The 21,408-nt window shown below is 44.4% G+C and overlaps 2 protein-coding genes across 28 annotated transcripts in view; one reads left to right on the forward strand and one right to left on the reverse strand.

The window, feature by feature from the left end:
• Positions 1-17,988, reverse strand: part of HMBOX1 (homeobox containing 1) — a 127,737-nt gene extending 109,749 nt beyond the window's left edge. For all 24 annotated transcript variants that reach the window (XR_015708227.1, XR_015708228.1, XM_087774830.1 and 21 more), the window contains exon 1: positions 17,850-17,988. The gene's annotated coding sequence lies outside the window, so the exon portion shown is untranslated. The remainder of the gene's footprint in view (positions 1-17,849) is intronic.
• Positions 17,989-18,414: 426 nt separating this feature from the next.
• The window catches only part of INTS9 (integrator complex subunit 9), a 72,622-nt gene continuing 69,628 nt past the window's right edge, over positions 18,415-21,408 (forward strand). For 3 of the 4 annotated variants that reach the window (XM_087776063.1, XM_087776065.1, XM_087776066.1), the window contains exon 1: positions 18,415-18,519. In XM_087776063.1, the coding sequence (XP_087632189.1) occupies positions 18,511-18,519 (9 nt within the window). In that variant the 5' untranslated portion in view covers positions 18,415-18,510. Of the gene's footprint in view, positions 18,520-20,216; positions 20,394-21,408 lie in introns of those variants that run through there. The other variant, XM_087776064.1, reaches the window with a different exon arrangement.

Raw genomic sequence — 21,408 nt, forward strand, 5'->3', positions numbered from 1 at the left:
TGGAGACCCAGGACAGGCCAGAAGTGGAATACAAAGCAAGGAAGAACTGGCACGTACGAATCTCAAGAAGATGCCCAAATACAAGCAACCGCAGCCCTTCAGAAACCGTGCAAGTCTAGGTTTTTCAGTTGTTGTCTCAAACTGGATCATCAGGGTTCACACCTGCAAGCTTTTCACTGCAAAAGTGAAATCTTCGGCCCGGACAAAACTTGAGATTTTTAGGTAACATGTAGATTCTCAAAGCCAACACATTAAAAAAACACCCAAAAAATTTGATACAAGATGCCAATATTGACACCTTGCTTTCGTATGCAGCATGACAGACAGACCATCCCTCCCTGGAAACCGCTTGTAGTCTAAAGCCCTAATTGTGAGACTATGATCCATCACATAAGGTTAATCATAGAATCATAGAATCGTCAAGGTTAGAAAAGACCCTTAAGATCATTGAGTCCAACTGTTAACCCAGCATTGCCAAGTCCATCTATACCTTGTACTCGAGCACCACATCTATCGTTCTTTAAATACCCCCAGGGATGGGGACTCCACCACTGCCCTGGGCAGCCTGGGCCAGGGCCTGACAGCCCTTTGGGGGAAGGAGTTTTCCCTAATATCCAACCTAACCCTGCCCTGGCGCAGCTTGAGGCCGTTCCCTCTCGTCCCATCGCTTGTTCCTGGGGAGACGAGACCGACACCCCCCCGGCTCCAGCCTCCTTTCAGGCAGTTGCAGAGAGCGATGAGGGCTCCCCTCAGCCTCCTCTTCTCCAGGCTGAGCACCCCCAGCTCCCCCAGCCGCTCCTCCCCAGCCTTGGGCTCCAGCCCCTGCCCCAGCCTCGCTGCCCTGCTCTGGCCACGCTCCAGCCCCTCCATGGCCGCCTTGGGGTGAGGGGCCCAGCGCTGAGCACAGCATTCGAGGGGCGGCCTCACCAGTGCCCAGCACAGGGGATATTAAGTATCTATATAAATGTTTTCAGGTCTAGGCCTTAAGAAGTGAAAGGTAGTCCAAGGCAGTCCTTCAGCACACCAGTGGGAAACCTAGGTTATGTGGAACACACAACAACAACAACAACAAAAAAAGTGTGAAAAAACTCAGTATGAAGCACAGTACAGAAGATTTCAACTAGGAAACAGGTAAGTACAGCACCTCAGGAGAGATCTTCCCTTTCATAAGAAGTTACTTGGGAGATAAGCAAAGACGACAGAGAATCAGACCACCATTAATCACTGGGATATAACCCTGTTTTTCCACTTCTCAGGTCTAACTGCACAATGTAAAGGCTGTTTGCCTTTGCTAGAACAAGAATTCCTGCATACAGCGTATGGATGCAATGCATATGTTGCACAAAACCCACGTTTACATAATGAAGAGAATATATATTTGCTTTGATCTCAAGTTGCCCCATAAATTTTTAATAACAGCTGTAAAACAGAAATCTTTGGATAGAAATCAGCAGCAGCAATGAAATTTAAGCACGTTACTCATTCCAGGTTAAGAAAACCCATTTTCAATCCATTCCTATTAGAACTGTTACCAACTTCTTGCAAGGCGAAATGCAAATGTCATTCACAGCCATTTATTTGCAGATTATTCTCTTCAGCCTACTTCTTTGCCTTGCTCTCTCCAAAACAGAGGCAGTAAGGGACCATTCAATCTATTTTGTCATCTTTGTTCCTATTAGCGGAGACAATGCTAAGTTCAGATATTGTGGCCCTCTCATGTTATATTTCACTGGAAGGACGTCTCTATCTGTTTTTTTCTTCCTCTACAGAGAAACTGTTAAACCAGAAGTACTAAAAAAAAATAAGAATAAAAATACTTTTCTACTGTGCACCACAAATAGATTACAGTTTCTAGTTCAAGTGCGAAGGGACAAAGAAACCAAAATCTTTTTATCTGCATACATTACAATAAAAGCAGGAAACAGATTAACATCTGGAGAAAAATATTAACCCTTGTGCTTTCAATGATGCAACTCACGGGAACTTCATTTGCAGTGCTGTTTCCAGCTCCTTTCCCCCCTCAATTGAAGAATTAGCACTGTTGTACAGCATTTGAAAGAGTATGTTCACACATATCCTATAAAAAAAATAACGTTTTAGGTAAACTAGGAGGCAGGCAGGCTCTGAAAAGCTGAGGCTATCATATACATATTTAGAAAAAAAAAATTAAAAATAAGAATTTCCTTGTTCAAGACTTACAAAGATCACTGTAGCCAAGAAAATAGTCTCACACAGTGGCATTTTATAGGAAGAAGGCTTTTAGAAAACACAGTATTAAAAGAGAAAGATCCAACAGTATTAGGGGGCAGAAAAGAGGACAGATGATTGCAGTGCAATATGATGAGCATGAGAAAGAGTGAGCCAATGGGATATAAAACTGCATACACTGGAGACAGCTTTACAAGTTAGAGAAGTGACAGCCAAAAAGCAATCATGCCACACCAAAAAGGTACTGACAAGTCAGAAAAAAACCCTTCATTTTCTAAATGACAGCAGACTTAGTCCTTACGTATGAAGAGCACACAGAGCTGGAGTTAAACAGTAACTTGGATAAATGGATAGTCCTATAGATGTTTGTAGATGACCTAAAATGGAGAGAAATCATTCGTTGCCCTCGTTCTGCAATGTCCATGCTCGTCTGGACGCAGACAGATGTCTTTTTCTGGACACGGGTATGTCAGTGGAAAGCTAACCCATCCGTGCCCCGTCTCTCCTGCCCTCACAGTGCTTTGTGAGCGCTTCCCGAATCACCTCCAGCAAAACTCTATTCGGGCTAGATGAAGCACGAAGTTACATATGGGTCCACGTTATCCCAACCAATTTCATCTGAACTGAATAAGAGAGTTATTAAACAAGCAGCCCTGTCAACAGATTGGTGAAGATGGTAACTTCGGGCAGGAGGGATAAGTGTTTGCTACCCAGCACACAGAATTTAAGAGATGGTATTTGCTCATGCCTTAAGTGGCATAGGACAGGACCGAACAGGGATGCCAGAAAAAAAAGGAATGAAACAAACAAGCAAGCAAGCAAAAAAAAAAAAAAAAAAGGTGACTGAATTTATAAATTAAGGCCATTTGCTCACTAGGAACTGAACTAAAAAAAGCACCTCACTTGACAAAGGCTACCTAGCCTCCAGGTATGTGACATTAAGCAGGTGGAAGACACTGCAATGGACACAGCTCAGGATGGCAGTTTGTCTAGACAAATGGGCCATTAAGGATTTAACATGCCTAGACCTCTCTTTAAGTGGAAAAGATATACCCAAAGCCTGAAGCATACAGTGTGGATACTCACAAGTATAGGCTGGGGAGGTGTCAAATGTTTGCCCTGTTCTTGCAGGCTTTCCTCGGCATCCAGGACTGCTGGCTATCTAGCCTTGTGCCAGAGATAAGGCAAACTTCGGATCCGACCACTACAGCCATTCATTTATTAAACCTGATTTTAACTGAACTTATTGTTCAGGAAGTTCAATAAGTTCAGGTAAAATAAGTCTCCGTATTGTGTTTTGCAACTCAAGTAAATCTTCTTTTATAGCTGCCTATATTGAGAGGTACAAATTAGCGTAGCTCTGCTGTTGCCGCAGATCAGAGCCTGGCTTCAAGCAATACTTTCACGACGTATACCCTTATTTTTAGAAGTACTGTGTGTGCACACCAGTGCTGCTCTGGAGAAAAAGAGCAGCAAAGCAGGAACCTCACTGAATTGCCAGTCTCAAAGTCTACCATGTAAAATGCCAATTAAACAACTGGCTTCTAACCCTCCCTTGCGTCAGCCACGGTGTTAAATCCAGAGAGAGTAGTGTGTCTTTAAGACCTATTATAAATGGCTTTAAAAGGTCCACCTTTCAAACATAAGGAGAAAGAAAGAATGGGGGACAGGATGAAAAACACAAGGATGTGCCTATATGAAAACTATTAGTTTAATTTCCCCATTTGCACATACCACACAATTATGGAGGGTGGATGGCACCTCTCAAGCTTGTCAGGTCTAACCCCCCTGCATATGCAATCTGCCAGTGCAACTTGCTTTAAAAATAAATGTGCAGGCACGCGATGACCCACCTGGATTTAGGCTGGTGCTGGGGTAATGGCTGGACCACAAAGACAGGTCGTCCTAGGAAGACGAGCTGTCTCAGAGCTGCGAGGTAGGGATGCCCACACTTTTTGGCACGGTGGCTTCAGAAACCTGAGAGAACATTGCTAAATCACTTTTGCTAGGTGGCCGACTAAGGCCAGAGCTGAAAAATTAGTTAAAATGGGTTTTAAGCTACGTTTATAACTGGGAACTGTGACTGCAAATGGCATAGAAACGGGTACAAAAGAAAGACCGTCAACAGCAGCAGGGAAAACAGGCAAGAGAGACGCAAGATGCAGTAGCAAGCAGACACATTATTTGTGATTTCTCTGGTTTCTGCAAACACCGGTCACGGTCCAAGACTCTCCTTGGTGGCTGTAAGCGCACAGAGCTCACACCCAGCACGTCCAAATTAATGCAGGAGAGTTTAGGAGGTCTGCCCAAGTAATGTCTTCATGCAATTAATACCTCAGAAGTCACAACCCCTCCCTTTAATATTTAAGAAAAAAGAAAGCACATTTGCGGCCAAAATGTACTGATAATACTGCAATGGCAGTATGGCCCCGAGCGTGCAGTCTTTTCTCCAAAGTAATTCTCATTAGAAGAAAACTGAAGGATCATCCTCTTTATTCAGTTATTAGCAGGACATTTAACACATGCCGTTCACTAGACGACCAGCGCTGTGGACTTCTTCAAGAGTGTGCAAGGAGAATAAAAGTGTTTTAAACGCAAGACTGTGCAGGTTTTTATCTGTGAGAGATGGAGAGCACAAAGCAGAGTTGGGAAGCAGCACCCAGGAGGACACCAGAAGCAGATTTCTACCATGAAGGGCGGGGGGAAGGCTGCACGTAGTAAATTGTTTCATCAAATAACTGGAGGAAGAGCCAATGTCTCCTCTGGAAGGTTGACAGTAAAAGTCTGTCAAAAGCAAAAACAATGCAGAATTAATTATTCTTAAGTATGAAAGGACCTAAAACTCGGTGATCTCCTGTTAATTAAAAAAATAAAATACCCTCAATATAGTTCCAGTTCAGATCTTGTGAAAGCCAACAGAGAGCACTCCCACTGCCTCTGACGTTAGCTACATCTTGTTTTAAGGACTCACCCCTTAAAGGCATTGAAATTTAATGGAAATTGCAGATATTCAGTACTACTTCTATTCCATATTCAAATAGCTGAGCTCACATCAAATACACAAGAGAGACTTCATCAACTCATTCTGTTTCAACAGTTCTGGAAATCACTGAAAAGTAACCAGCAAACTAACTAAACTTCAGTCGTGTGAAGGAGCTCCTTGAAGGCAGCTCTGGAGGGTTTAAAGAGGTGAAGTTTTGGTTTTGTTTTAGCTGGTCATCCACCAGGTAAGAAGCAGAATGCCGCTGTGATGTGCAAGAAGTAGAACAGACAAGGTCTGCGACAGCCACAATTTATCTTTTCTTCTCCCTTTCTGTGAAGATGACAACACTGAAAACTAAATGCGCTTGTCTTAAATTTCTGCTCCCACGTAGCTTAGTGCATTTTGTGAGGGACAGAAGAAAACTAAGGCTTCTCCAGCCTACCTTTCCCACAGCATTTTGCAAAACAGGGAGTAGAGAGATCTTCAAGATAAATCAGGATCTGCAGGCATCCTGCTGCAGCTGCAGGATCCACAGCCTTTCATGTTCTCCCCTCACAATGTATACAAGCCATCTATCAAGGGATCCACAAAACCCAGCATGCTGGACAGGGAGCCATCTAAGTAGAAACACAAAGGAGAATGAAAGATTTTAAATCCACCCTTCGGTTGAAGTGAGGTGCCTCAGCATAGGCTGAAGGGAGGCAGCTCCATCGGACCACAATTTTAAGACTTGTAATATCCCACCTGGACCAAGGTACCTACAGGCTTTGCTCCGAGCACTGGGCAGCAGCAAGTCCTTTAAGGAAAAGGACAAGCAGAGGAGACAGCCGTGTCAGTGTCTGCCTTTTACCTGCCAGCTCAGTAGTCAAACACCTCTAAATTATGAGGGGCATTTAAATAACTTGCGGCTTGAACCTGCCTCAAAGCCATCTAACACCGCAGAGTGCCCTACACCACCCAGCAAGTTGCTGGATACCCCATGGTTAAGAAAGCTTATTTCTTACCTTGAAACTTTCATTTTACATCGAATTAAAAAAAAACACCGGAGTGATCTTTGCACCCTAGCAAGGCAAAGGCCTGAACAGCGTACCTGCGTTTCAGTTTCCACCCTGGGTTATTAGCCAGACTGTTTATAAAACAATTTTAAAATGCCAGCTTTTATGCATTACAGTTTTATTAATCTTGAATGATACATCGTATGTGCTGGATGCATAAAAGGGTTACGGAAACATGGTTTGCATTTTAAAATGCTTTAGTGAAAACAAATGAATTATCTTTATTAAGTGAATTGAACCTTGCTGTGTCCTCCACTGAAAGATTTCAGTATTAGTGAATCTTTCCTCATTGTTCTTTTTTTCCACCGTATGTTAGGCGAGGACAACAAGCATTTCTGCATTTGCAGTTCCCAAACGGTTTCTCAGTTTTGAATTAAATAGCCTGTGATCTGAACTATCTGAATATACAGAAATGAAGAAAATATTCTCTATGCACATGCAGAAGAGGCTACTTCTGTCAAAAGCTGGTTTACTGCTTCATCAGATCCTGGTTCCATGTGCTCAGCCAAGAGTGACTGCCATCACTTCACTGACTTGACTTTATTTGAGATACTGGCAGTAAAAATACATTGCCTAGGTTCTGCTTAAGTACATTACAAGAAATGTAAGCATTACATCAGATGGTTTCGGCTTAAGAAAAAGGTATTTATGTATTTTAGCCTATTTAAATATAAAACATTTTTAACAAAAACCAGATTTTGAATCCAGGTTATAAACTCAAGTTTATAAAAGAGAGCGTAATTGCAAAGAGAGGGTAGAGATGCCTCACTGCTGGTCTTATTAGCAAACTTAGCCAACAATCGCTTTTATTCTTATCAAAGATACAGATGTATCCATTTGCTATTGAACAGATCTGTTTTCCGCAAACCAGCCATAGCTTCCAGGCTCCAGATAAGTAGTGAATCTGGCCCTCTAGCATCCTGAAGTGTCCAACTACAGGAATTTTAACACCTTCTTGGAGCAGTATTTAAATTGATCATCAGTGTAAACAAATACAATCTAAATGGACTGTCCTGATGGGCAGTGAGCTCTTTGGAAGGAGAGACTCTTGTCTGCATACTTGTTCAGTGCTCAGCACGCTGGGGGCCCAGCTCCAGCAATGCTCTCAAACTGCCACCACTCTCTGATCTTCATCTGAAGTATTTTATCAGCCATTTATACGCAAACGTAACCCACCTAAGCAATCAAATACGAAGACCCAAAACCGAACTGGATCCCCATTTTCCAATTCTACAAGCCTCATAAGGGGGGGAAGATAATACCTAAACAAGTTACACGTTCCAAAACCAAGGTTAGATGGAAGAAAGGGAGGTTGGAAGGAGAGAAAGAGGGATGATCTTTCCATAGCACTGCAATGCCACAGGAAAGCGCCACGTTTAATGTAATCAAGCTCTACATTGCAGCCATATGGAAACAATTTCAGTCAATAAACAACTCCGGCAAGAAGACAGCAGAGGAACAGAAAAATCAGATACCGATTTAGCTAGGAGGCAGGAAAGCCGCTGGCTGAGCTCAGAGGCTTGCGTTATAAGAAATATTTATGTCCAACAAAACAGCACACATTTTTGAGCCTCTGTTACTTGCCTTAGACTTCCACAGTGCCACACCTCAGATTGCAAGCAGCAGAAATGGCATACCTTCTTTTACAGTATCTTTCCCGGCCTCTGAGATCCTGTGCCTCAGTCTCCTTCCTTCCCCCTTCCAAATCTCTCCTCAAAGCCTATCGCTACAGCAGGTTTCCCACTCGATAGCCAGAAAGGAAGCAGACATCCCAAACTTCAGATACTCGCCTGACCTCTTTGCATTTTATCTGCCTGGAATTTGCAGGTTTCAAAACAGGGACTTTCTCAGAGAGCAAGTCCTTTCAAACACCTACATTTAAAAAAAAAAATAAATAAAAATACAACAGACTTCTTACTGGCAGTGGTATTTAAATGAGGTTTGGTTTCAAGATCCCATATTACACAGTGTCCTAAAAAGCAAGAGCAAAAATACCGCTTCTCCTACAGAGACATTCGTGTGCAGTGCTGATTACAGCTGCAACATGGAGGGAGTAAAAGCTCAATCAGTTTGGGACAGGAAAAGGGAAATGCAAAGGAACAGCCAGCAAGTGAAGGCAGCTGCATTTTTAACAAAAAGAAGGCACATTGCTATGAATAAAACAGAATTTACTTGAGAGTGACAGAGGAGTGACACCAATATTTATCAGACTTATGCCCATGAAATGAACTGAAGGATAATTCACAGTTGTCTTCAGAAATAGCCGCTTTTAAGGGTTGGAAAGGTTGTCGCTTCCACGACGCTGTGCAATCTGCCAGCAGATGCACCACGGCCACCCCAAAAGCACTGCGGTTTTATACCCACCGACATTCAGGAACAAAAGGTGTTGGGATGTTCCTCTTACTCACCAACACACACAAGAAAGTAATACGATAATAAAATTTTTGAAACTAACTTTCTAGCGGATGGAGAACAAGGATGACTATGAACAGTTCTCCGTTAGGCTGGGGCAACATGCTTTCGTCACACAAAGCATCTTCTAATTCATCGGTGACAAAAGATGATTTTCAGCAAATCCATTAAAAGTGAAACATTTGAAATCAGCCTACAAAACATGCACCGAAGTGAGCTTTTTGCAGTCTTGCAGGGTGGGTTTTTTTTCTTTTTTAATGAGGGCCTCTATAAAATGAGGGCAAAACCCCAGGCCAGGTGGATATTCATATTATGCTAATGCTCAAAAAGGGGATGGAACAAATCTGGAGAGCTGCAAGACGGTCTGCAGGGTATCAATCCAGGCAAACCAAGAGAAAAAAAAAACCAACAAAAATATTTTCGCAGTAAAGAACTAGAAAACAGAGACATCGGTAGTGCCAGTCAGCATGTTTTAATGGCAAATGTCTTGATACAGGACTAACTTTGTTCTTTGAGATTACAAATGTAGTCGAACAGAAGAAAGTACGTGCACAGAGCGTACTTTGGTTCTAGGGGAAATCCACATCGGCTGCTCCGTATCGACTGGTACTTTCTGAGAGCTGTCAGTTAGCCAGTTCTTAATCTACTTCCTGGGATTGCATCATGCTAATTTTTTTGTCACTAAATTTAAGTTCTGATGCAGTTGAACATTTTTATCACTGCAGATAAAAATCTGTGACTGACACCAGGCCTATAGGAACAGCACACTATTATGAGGAAAGGACAGCAAAAGAAAGAATCTGAATACCTACCTCAGCTCAGGAAAGCAAAACACGTCTGAACACAAAGGCAAATTTATAATCTAAGAAATGCAGACCGTAACTACTAAATGGCAGACTTTACTAGAAAGAATCTCAGTGTCGGAGCAGCAAGGCTCACGAACAGGGTTCCCCTATGCGAACCTTTTAAATGGCTGCGTAGCAAAAAGGGCCACTGCACTTCGGTATTCAGTACGGATCAGACACAGGCTGGAACATTCACCATTTTTGGTTTCCACAATGTTAAAAATAAACGGAGACCGTGAAGAATCACCGGATGATCTGAGTGCTGGAGAAAATGCCTCAGAGTGAGACTTAAAAGCTCAACTCTGTTTCGTTATCAATCGAGTAACTTGATTACAGAGTGTAAGTACCTCCATGGCAAGAAAGCACTGGATACTAAAGGGCTGTAATCTTGTCAGGAAGGTTGTAACAAGAACCAGCGGCAGAACTTAGACAAATTCAAATTAGAAATCAGCCACTTATTTTTAACAGTGAGATGGCACAAACTACCAAGCAAAGTGATGAGTCTGAAATTATCCAGGATGGACGCTCATGACCGGAAAGCTTTCGAATTGTTTTTAGCCAAACATCAGTTACTGGTCTCAGTTTCAGAGTAAATTATTAAAATTTAAAACTTGTGATACAAAGCATATAAAACACAGCAGACAAGGCGATTTAATTGTCTGTTCTCGCCTTAAATTTTATGAATCTCCAATATGTTAACATCATCCTGCTTCTATGGACGAGGAAATTAAAGAGGGAGGAATAAGTTTCAAGTTCAGTAAGTTCCCTCTTTTTCAGACTGCTGTACTTATCACTAAACAGCACCGCTCCATCAAACAGATGGAGCCCCTGTGAAATGCAAACAGACAGAGAACGACCGACTACGATGTCTGGAAACCACGCATAATACAATTTAGCTGAGAAAACTGTGATCAACTCTACTTACCTCTCCCATCTGTGGCATGAAAAAATCAGTATTAGCTTAAATAACTAGTTCTTATTCTGTGCAAATACACTTATGACATTCATGTTTATACTACCGAGAGCAGCAGCACGCGCTACCATCCAGCCAAGAATCTTCAAATACTTTACGAACGTGAAAGCATCTCAACAGCCCTGAAAGGATTATTTTCATATTACACACTGGAACACAGGCAAGTCAAGCAGTTTGCCCTGGGTCATAAATTAAGACCTACGGCGGAGCCTAGGAGAGCCCAGTGCAACCTCATTGCCAGGAAGGACTTTCCTTTTCAACATTTGAGTGCTACTTACATGTCAGAGCTGCTGCGTATCCAGTTGCTCGAACTCCAAAACCCTGCCAGTTAAATCACAAAGAGATTTCTAGTGAAAGCTGACATTGTAATCAGACAATCTGATCATGGCAGAGAAACTGTCCAAAATAAAGGTCAGAATAAATATCCAAGTAGAAACAGCGCTTGTATTTTATGAACTAACTAAAAGCTCTCTGCTTCCATTAGTATTACAGTACCATTGGAAGAACAAAAAGCAGATTCAGTGCTTACTTCAGAGCTCGTAAGAAATGGGCAGCTCAAAATGCAGGAAATGACTATATGCTACACTTCCCAATTGATAGGGCATAGGCTTATCACAAAAGAATAAAACTGGCTGTTCACAAGGCTCACTGAAAGAGTAGCCTACAGTACTGTTTCAGTAGCAGTTGTTTTACTGCTGAACTTCACATTCAATTTTTTTTTTAAGAAAGGGAAAAGAAAATAAGGCTTCTTAAATACTAAGTTCAGAAGTGGGGAGAAAAGTGATGCCAGGAATTCAGGGCAAGTGAGATTCAGCTGGGGGTGGAGCCAAACATAATTAATATATTTTGTATGCCTGGCGTGTAAATTATTTCCTTAGCCCAATGTTAAGACCTCATCTACCACCACAGCAGTGAATAGGGTTCACTTAAGTTTAATGTAGCCTAAATAGACACCTTGTATGTATGGAGAATAAACGAATGCCACCTCCATGCATGAAGCAGGTAATAAAATTTGTTTCCTCTGGCTGCGAGAAACTCTTCAGTACATCTGGAAACACCACTCCACCCATTGGGCAAACAAGTGACTGGAAGAAGCACTTGCCAGCGCACAGCGGACATAGACACAAAGCTTGGTCTTTGTCAAGCCATACTACAGAAGTCATTTACGTACAACCTGATGAAGGGCCATGCTTAGTAATACGTTTCAGGGCAGTAACTGCACCAAAACCAACATGAAATGATGAAGTAAACATTGATAGAGGAATTCTGTAGGAGAAAGAGTTAACTGACCTTCCATACCTTCGGTTGGCTGCCCAGGAAAGATAAAGCAGAATACACTTTGTCAGAAGCACTGCAACTACAGCAGGTCCCAGTTTTAAGAGCAGTCTTTAACTTCAGACTTTGCATGAAGCTTTGATTAAGAACTGGGAAAGGGAAATCTGCACACAGATGGGTAGAGTAACCAGTCATGAATTGTTTTTTTAGTTCTTAAAAAAAGCGCATCAAAACAGTAATTGTTCAACCTTTTGGTGTCTACATTAACACGGCGCTGAATCAAAACAATAACAAACATGCATGTGCATTCCTGAGATAGATTTGAAGTCCAACACTGAAAAACTCCTATTAAACGAAGCAGAAGAAAGGCTACTGAAGAAATAGGGGCACCCCTTACAGTCTTGTGAGAAAGTTTACCCCTGTAGTGCTCTTGGCCGGGGGGGGGGGGGGGGGAAGGGGGGAATCTAATGGATTTAAAAGCAATAAAATTAACTGAAGAAATAAGGATGACAGGTGTGACAGGTGTCAAACCACAGAAGTCAATGGAACATGGGAAATCCTCCCATCACTGCAAAAAAATCTCATTGACTTAGGTATTCTTATCGAGCACATTAGAAGACCAGCCAATAAATTCCTTGTATGGTTAAGATGTATTAATATACCACAGATGTAAAAATGCAGAAGATGGGGAATAGAGACAGCCGTGTTCAGTTGCCACTGACTCAGTATGTGACCTTGAGTGAGTCACTTGGCCCTTATGCCTCAGTTTCTCTTTGTGTAAAATACCGGCACCTCTGTAAAGCACTTAAAGATTTACAAACGAAGGTACAAAGTATTGTTTTATCGTAGAACAGTAAAAGAGAAGGACAGTGGCTCAGCCATAATGAATCAGATGTGAAACATCGGAGCTGTACTCCACTCGCACACCACACAAGTTATGGCCATAAATCGATCACTCCTGATTAGGTTAGGCTTTACGATGCAGTAATTGCGATAGCAGCAGTTTCATAACTGTGAAACGAGCACTTTGCTCAGCAGTGTATTTTGCAGGAGGCCTGCACGAACAACGAGCTTTTGGTAAACCCGACTGCAACAGCAAAGAAAAGAAGCATCCCAAACACAATATACTTTTGAACGTTATCTGTCATAAAAGCTTCTCCACATGCTTTTATGGTCACAGGCTAACCCTGGATAAGCGCCTAGCCGAGTGGGAGGAGAGGGGAAGGAAATCAAACAATACCATGTTTAAAGAAAGACCAGATTTCAAGCAAATACATCGCTTTTTAGGAGGCACAACACAAAAATAAATGTTTCTCACAGATACAAGATGAAATTTTCAATTGGCCAGCAACTACAGAGCCGACTCTCTACTTCTTTCTGTGGGCCGCACGACTGCCTCAATACATAAGAACATTTTATGTGCCAACTTGCAATGAAGACCACATAGTTAATAGTTTGCAACCTCCTTTCCCCCAGAAGATCTCCAGAGTTGAGTAATAAAATTCCTCACATGATTTCAATGAGAGGGTTCACTTGTCAGAGGCTGTTTTAAGATAGTATCATATGTCAGGGAGGTGCTGTTCAGATGAAGCTTTCCAACCCTGTGTTTTCAAGGCTCGACTGAAAATGAAAAAACTTCAGGCTATAAAGTTTGAAACTGGAGGAAAGAAAAATAATCTCTGGACGTTATTTTCAAAATGTGGAAATTAGCCAATTAATGAGGGGAGGAAGAAAAACTCTGATTAAAGCTCTGACAAACCCTTGAGATCACAGACCGATTACTAGTTCTGTCGCAGACTCCATGTAGGAACCTGGGCAAGTTAATCCCTCTACACCTTGGTTTGCCACCTGCGAAATGAAAAATAGCACTTTCTTCTCATATCCTGTTATTCTTGCTTGTATTGTTCTCCAAATTAAAAGCATTTGTCAAAACACTTATCTTTAGCGTTAACACTGGAAATTGCATTCATAGCTAACGTACAATCCGTTTGCATGACTGAGTGTTCATATATGAACTCTTACTATACTTTGCTACCCAGCCATCCTGATCTCACATATGTCAGAAGGGAGCTTTAGTCAAGACAGGAATATTAGAATGCTAAAATACAGTTTATTATTAACGTTATGTATAAAACTAGCTTTAGGGATAGGAGTTAGACCCCCAAATATTCAAATTCTCCTCATTATCTCCTAAAAATCCCACTATAATCATGACATTGGTCTCACTTAATTGACAATCCAGAAGATAATATTATCAGCATAGGTATAATTAAAGCCCAATCCCACGAGGACGTATATGCGGAATCCAATGCCCGCTCCATTAAAATCAGTATAAAGTGAAATCAACTTCAGTGACTTTAGAAGAAGTGTCAAAGCTGCATAAAGTTATGGATAGGAGAAACGAAGGCATGGGTTTTTTGCAGTAGGATTCTTACGCTCACAGCACCCCTTCAAGTGTTTGATTTCAAATCCTAAACTTGCAGAAGATGAAAAATATTTGCCACAGAGCCCAACGCTGTAATGTGTAATTCTGTAGTGTCCCTAAAAGCTCTGCACACAAATCAGTGTAAAGCACAAGTTGCTTTCTTTAGATTAAAATGTGCTGTCATTTCATGCAAATTGGTTTATTTTCTAACATATACAACCAAACATCATCTGAGATCCCTTTATGTAAGAGACACTACAGCATTCTTCCTTTCTCATGTTTCAGTTTCATTAATTCTTCCAATTCCCTGCCCAAACACCATATCCTAAAGACCCAAATTTCACCACTGCCCCACTGACATACAACAAAAAAAGAGCGGTCCCAAAAGTTAGCCATAGAACAATTCCTGAAATTCATGCTTATTAAAAACAAAATTGGTTTAAAAAGTGAATGTCAGAACCCCACTGTTTTCCCAGCTCCAGATACCGATGAAAGAACATACCAAACACTTCCATGAACTTAGGGATCATCACTGTAATGTAAACATTTCATAATAATTTAATTTTCAAAACACTGGACAGCCATGAACTTTTAATATCCCTTTGAAAGAGACGAGTAAGACCCACACAGAAACTGCCTTAGAAGTAAGCTTTCTGCAGCTGACACTGGTTACTAATTCTGTGGAATTATCAGAATCTCAATGCTAGAGAGATGCACGTTTTCTAGAAAGGTCAACAAATAGAAAGGAATTGCTCAAGACTGCTCAGTAAAGTAGCGAGAGAGATAAGCAGGCCTCATCCACACAGGATTTTCTTCAAGATTGCCTTACCACTCTTTAAAAATCCTGTCGTTTCACCTATGGTAGCATTCCTACAACGCAGCTGGCAGTCTGCATACCACAATGTCGTCTAGACCTGCTCTGAACAGAGTTGGATGACACAGGAGTAAAAATGCTGATGCCTGTTCTGGTGCTTGCACTGGAGCTAAAGGAACGATAGGAGGAAGAACAGACATCGCTGAGTAAAACACAAGTTCCTTGTTCCCAGTCTCATGCCCAGGCTCGTCAGACAATTCTGTCAACCACACAGGAAAAGTTGTGGCTGTCGTGAGGCTAAAGAAGAATCTTCACATAAGGGAAAAGAGCGTTCCCAAACCTCACTTTTCAGATGCAGTATCAAACCCTGCTCTTTCACAGAGGCCGGTGCTCCCAGAACATGCAAATAACAAATGCATCCCTGCACAGATAACATATTCCATCCCTTTCTCACTTCTCCCCTACTTCCCTCCCCCATCCGCATCTCGGAGATGTTTTCTTCACAATTTGGAAGAGAAATGGCAAAAAGGGAGATGCAAAACACAGAAATAAATTAAGTTTGTTCTCTGCTGTTGACGGATTTGGCCCTAGCATGATGGGAGGAAAAAAAAAAATGTTAAGAGTGATAAATCCATATATACCTACTCCAAACTACACCCGACATCCCAAGGGACATGGTATAATGGTAAATAAATATAGATGCAGTTCCTACTAATGAGGCAGGGTACAGTAAGGCCAAAGAAAATGCAATCATCTCGGGGAAAAAAACTGCACAGGACTCCTCCTCTCCCATCCATGGAGGAAATCAAATGCCAGCTGCACCATCCCAGGAAGGAAGCAGAGTCTGTACCTGATGAGCCCTGCAGAAATGAGCTAGTCATATCACGGGACGCAAGCAGGCACTTCAGGGTTTCGCCAGCCCACAAATCGCCTGCAGAGCACAATCTCTTCTCTCCGATACAGTATATTTTACATGGTATCATTCATGCAAATTGTATTTTTTCCCCACCAGTTTCCTTCTCCTCCATCCCCATTACTTTGAAGCAGGGGCACGTAGCTAGCGTCTATCAGATCTGCTCCGACAGTGCTGGCAAACGCATGCCCTGACCATCACTTTAACGCTTTCCTCCCTACAAACTTTAAATCTTTCCAGCTTTTGTTCATATACATTTTGTACTTCAAACCCACTTATCTGTACTCCCAATGTTACTTGAGCAGGAGAACAAATTGAGATATACCCGACTCCACAAACAGCAAACATGCTTACAATCTTCATTTCCTCTTCCTTCTTCCCTCCCCACCCCCCCAAAAAAAACATTTTTTGTCCCTAACACGAAAGGACTGGGAAAAAAACAGCACACACAGTCAAGGCTGTTTCAGACCCATCGCAAAGAATAAAAAAAAAAACAAAACAAAAAAAAGCTTTCCGAAGAAGTGCTTTGCAAGCATACCAAGAGACGCTCTTAGAACAACTAAGAAAAAACCCATCAGACAAAACTGAGGTTGAAGAACTCGGCTCGGTCTATCTCGCATGTGTGTTTTGCACCTAAAAACACTCGCCTCTTGTTTTGTTTTAACCCCGAACCACAGCAAAACAGTTCAGCGGCATTCCCTGCCGCTTCCTCCAACCCCTCCTAGGGTCAAACACACTGTTTTTCCAAAAAAAGATCCCAGGCACGGACACAAAATCATTTACCCCATCTCTTCCCAAGAAGTACAAAATAAACAAGCCTATGACACCCCACCCAAGCTCTCCTCGCACATTTTGGGAATGACTTCCCTCCGGGTCCTCCTCCTTCCCCCACCCGTTCCCCTGTTAAACTCTCCAGCAACAAGACACCGTTCGGATCACGCCTCTCCCCTCCCCAAAAACCCTCTCCCGAAGCCCCGGGAGCTGCAAAAGATCTGGGATCCAGCGGGGTTTGGGGCACCCGTGGCCCCCGTTCCCCACCATCTCCACAGGCACAAAGCACCGGGGATCCCCTAGAAAGGAGCCCCCGGAGCCCTCGCACTCCCACGGCGGCCCCGCAGCCCCCCCCAGCCAGGGGGGAGCCCCCCGGCAAAGCCCCGGCGAGGGGGGCTCGGTGCCGGGCGCGATCGTCACGGTGAAGCGGGCTCCAACCCCGCGGGGTCGGAGCCTCCCTCCTTCCCCGGCCAAACTACCGCCGGGCCGGGGCACCCCCACCCCGGGGTCCCGGGGACAGGGAGCGGGGGTCCCCGCCGCCCTCTCGCACCAGCCTAGCCCCAAACTCAGCGGCGAACAAAACCGAAACAACACCACAAAAAAAAATAAAAAAAAAAATAAAATAAAATAAAGCACCCGCCCAGGCTGAGGGGACTCCGCCACCACGAGTCCGTCACCCCCACACCCGCGAGAGCGGTGAATAAAATAAGAATAAATAAATAAACGGCAGGAACAACCATGGAGGGCTCTCCGTTCCAGCCCGGAGGCTGCCCTGCCCTCCCGCAGACCCCGCAGCAGCCTCCCGGGGCCACCGTCCTTCCTCCTCCCCCGCTCCGGGGGATCCGCGGAGCCACCCCGGAACGGCGGCTCCGACCGGAGGGGCGAGCGGCCGCCGGGGCCGGCTGAGGGGCTGCCCCTGCCCGCCACCGGCCCCGGCTTCCCCCCCACCGCCACCCTCACTCACATCCCGCCCTGAGGAGGAAACCCGCTCTCCGGCTCGGCGCAACTCCCCCGCAGGCAGCCGCGGTGCCGGCTGAGGGGGGACCCCCTTCCCGCTCCCCTCCCTCCCTCCAGCCCACCCACCCGCCCGCCCCCTCCCCTCACAAGCCCCGCTCTCGCCCCCCCCCCTCCTCCTCCTCCTCCTCCTCCTCTTCCTCCCCACAAGCAACACTCACCTCTGGGTGCTGGCGGCGTCTCCACCTCACCATGTAACGGCAGGAGTGGGGGGGTCCCCCCGCCCGCCCCCGCCCCAGCGTGAGGGGAGGTGAACGGGGGCGCCGAGGGAGGGGGACAATAGGGGGGGGGAAAGAAATCCCTCGGCCGCCGAGCCCCCCTCCCCAGCCCCCCGCGGCCAAGGGCCCCCCGCCCCGCCTGGCTCTCCTCCTGCCGCTCCCTCCTCCTCCTCCTCCTCGCTCGCTCCCTTTTTTTTTTTTTTTTTTTTTTTTTTTTTTGGCTCAATCACACCAGACTGACTGTCTTTGTCTGTCTGACAAGCGCCATGTTGATATCAACATCCGAGCTCCCACCTGCTGCAGCCGTGAGACCCTGGGACTTGTAGTTCCCCCCTCCCCAGGGTGACGGGGAGAGCCGCCCGGCGGGGACTACAACTCCCAGCATGCCTCGGCGGGCACGGCACGCCAAAGGAACGCGGGGCGAAGCGCGGGGCGGACTACAACTCCCGGCATGCCTCGGGAGGGCTCGGCCATGACTTCATCCCGGGGCGGGGAAGAGCGGCGGGACTACAAGTCCCATGACGCCCCGGGGCGCGGAGGGGTGGCGGGGGCCGGGCAGGAAGGTGGGGGCAGGATTGTCCCGGTAAATAGAGCCGGGTGAAGCATGAAGCTGGTGAGTGCGTGGGGCTGGGGGCTCGGGGGGGCTTCGGCCTGCCCGCTCCCGGCGGCGGGGAGGGCTCCCCGGGTCGCCCCGGGGCTGTGGTGGCCTCCGCCCCGCCGGGCGTGAGGGGAAACTGAGGCGCTGAGGGGGGCGGGCCCGGCGCTCTGCTCCCCTCAGCAGCCGTTAAACGGTCGGCGGGGAGCTGAGGGGACGGAGGCCGGGGCGCGGGAAGGGGCACAGGCCCGGGCAGGCGGCTCCCCTCCGGCCCTCTGCCGCCGTCCACCCCCGCTGGGCTTGGGGTTCTGGATCGGGTGGAGCGTCGGTGGGATTCGGGGGGAAGAGGAGGACGAGGGAGGAGGGATTTCTCTGCCTTCCTCCCCTGAAACACGAGTCTCACCGTGGAGCAGTTCTGGAGCTAGCCCGCTGCACGTGTGGCTTCCACTGGGTTGCCCTAGAAATATTAATAAATCCCCGTGGTTCATAATAAAAGCGTTTTCCGTAGGCAGTATGATGTTAATACAGGTAATTGCTAATAGGAAAATCAGCCTGAAATAGCTTTGTCAGGGGTGCACTATGCTTCTGACAGATATTTTGGTTCTGATATTACAATCTTCTAAAGGGAAGGTTATCAGAAAATACATTACCCATATTATTGGCCTCCTCTCTAGATCCGCATTTTCAGCTATTTAAGTTTCCCAGACACCTTGGATTCAGCCACTGCGTTATTTTCCAGGAAGAGTTTCCCTGTTTCACTGCAATTCTTTGGAGCTGAAAACCAGAGCAGCTTTCAAAATACCTGAGCGTAACATTTGATTTGTTTAACCTGACATTACACCGTTGTTAAACCTAAGATTGCCTCTGAGTTTTGAGACTGAGCAGTTTGTCTTGAGGAAGCTTCACAGAAGTGAACTTGGATTCTGGGCTCGTTTTGAGACTTCCAATAAATCACTATCTGTGGTGTAACTGTGTAAAATTAATTCGGTAGGCAGGTGGCCGAAGAGCTTGATCCTGCATAATCTTACGTATGCGATTAAGTCTCTCTGCGTGGATGAATGCTACGGGTGGGACAAACTGTGCAAAGCTAAGCACTTCTGGATGTGATTGTAGAGGCTAATACAATGCGGGGGGGGGGGGAAAGCAAACTGAAAAATCTTCACATGAAGACCATAGTGGAAATGCAGAGTTCTTTGTTATGTCTAGAGTCTTGCATAGGGGTAGAGAGAGGGAAGGGGGGGGGGGGATACAAGCTGTCTGAAATCTGTATTCTAACATTTTTAGACCTGTGTATAAATTTGGGGACTGGGGATCAAAAGATCAGATTCTTCATCTTCTGTTTCTCTGGAGATATGGCTGAATCTCGGGGTTGTGGGGGGAGGAGTTGGATGCTATTTCATTTTCTTTTCTCATATATTTGGGTAGGATTTGGAAGAACAAGGTAGAGGTGGTGGACTCCAGACCTGATTCAGAATCCAGTGAAAATGTCAGACTCCCACAAATTCAAATGTGCTTTGGTCCAGGCAAATCCAGTTGCTAATTTCCCCCTAGATTTTAAGCTAGCACGTGATATTAATGCTGGAAGAATGCACTGCGGTATTTGTTGGCTTCAGTTGGAATTCAAAGTGCTGCCTTTAACCTGCAAAATTTTGAATGTTTTGGAGCTGCTAGCATGAGACATCATCTCTTTTCTCTGTCACATTGCCATCCATGAGATCACCAGAGACGCTCTGAGCTGGCGAGCGCTCAGCATGAACCAGATGTCTGCTGAGAACCTGTCTCAATGAAGGCCTTAGCATCTGGAATTAGTCCCTCATCTTCAGCTCTTTGTGCCCCGCTCTGTCAAACTTTCATCCAATTTACAAAGCCTGCCAAGAAAGTTGTGAGCTGAGGTGGGCATATTTATGTCTTTTGTATGTTTTGTGCCTTTTTTACAAACTATTTTTTAATTAGGAGATGAGGCACCTAGTGTGTTAGCTGCAGCAGCCTCTAACCATAAGGGAATAAAGATGGAAGCAAACAAATCTTAGAGCAAAAAGGACTGGTATTTTAGTCTGGTCAGGAATATTAGTGACTGGGGTCTCTGGATCTGTTTTAAACAGTAACAAGTATAAACTGGGTGGAAATTGTCACATTTATAGTGTGTATAGAGACGTATATAGTGCAGACACTCAGATTTTTGGATTCCTAATCTAAAATTCTAACAGCCCCAGAAATGTCACCTGTGCAAACAGCTGTATAGCATATATGAATAGCTTTTTTCTTTTTTTTTTTAGTCACTTTATTTGAGTCTGATAGAAAGAGTCCATTGACTCCCAGGAATCCATTTACCACAGCGTGACAGCCACAGATATAGATTATTTTAGATGCTTTTAAAGAAGAAAAAAGGAAGATTTTCCAGTTAGCTCGTAGATGTCAGGGTCACGATCCTATTCATGATTTCAAAAAAAGCAAGAAAGTGTTTTGCTGACAAAAGTGGTGATATTTCATTGCCTTTTTTAATTGCCGATAGTTTAAAAGCTACAAAAATAGTTTAGATCTTATTTTTTCCTTCATTTCTTTCTATTTATTTGGATTTATAGCTTCAGTTGTCAAAGTTCTGGTCTGGGGGGAACTTAATTTCACATGTGTATTTTGCATTTGCGAATAAAACAACTGAATTCCCTACTTGTATACTCACTTCATCACCAGCTTGGCTTTTCACTCTTTTTTAAACTTTCCTAACAGCAGGCAAAATGTAATGTTGCTCCTTAATCATTAAGGCTTTGTGAATTTAAAACAAAAGTCTTTGTGATATTTTTTTAATTTAGTATTTGGGGCTTAGTAGCTTTTTAATATTTAAATATAGTTTAAAACAGGGTTTTGATGAATGTATGTAAATAGACTCCTTGGGAGTTGTTCATCCAG

The sequence above is a fragment of the Nipponia nippon genome, unplaced genomic scaffold (genome assembly GCF_047370975.1).
Source record: "Nipponia nippon isolate SJK-2023a ecotype South Korea unplaced genomic scaffold, ASM4737097v1 scaffold_4, whole genome shotgun sequence".
Lineage (NCBI taxonomy): Eukaryota > Metazoa > Chordata > Aves > Pelecaniformes > Threskiornithidae > Nipponia > Nipponia nippon.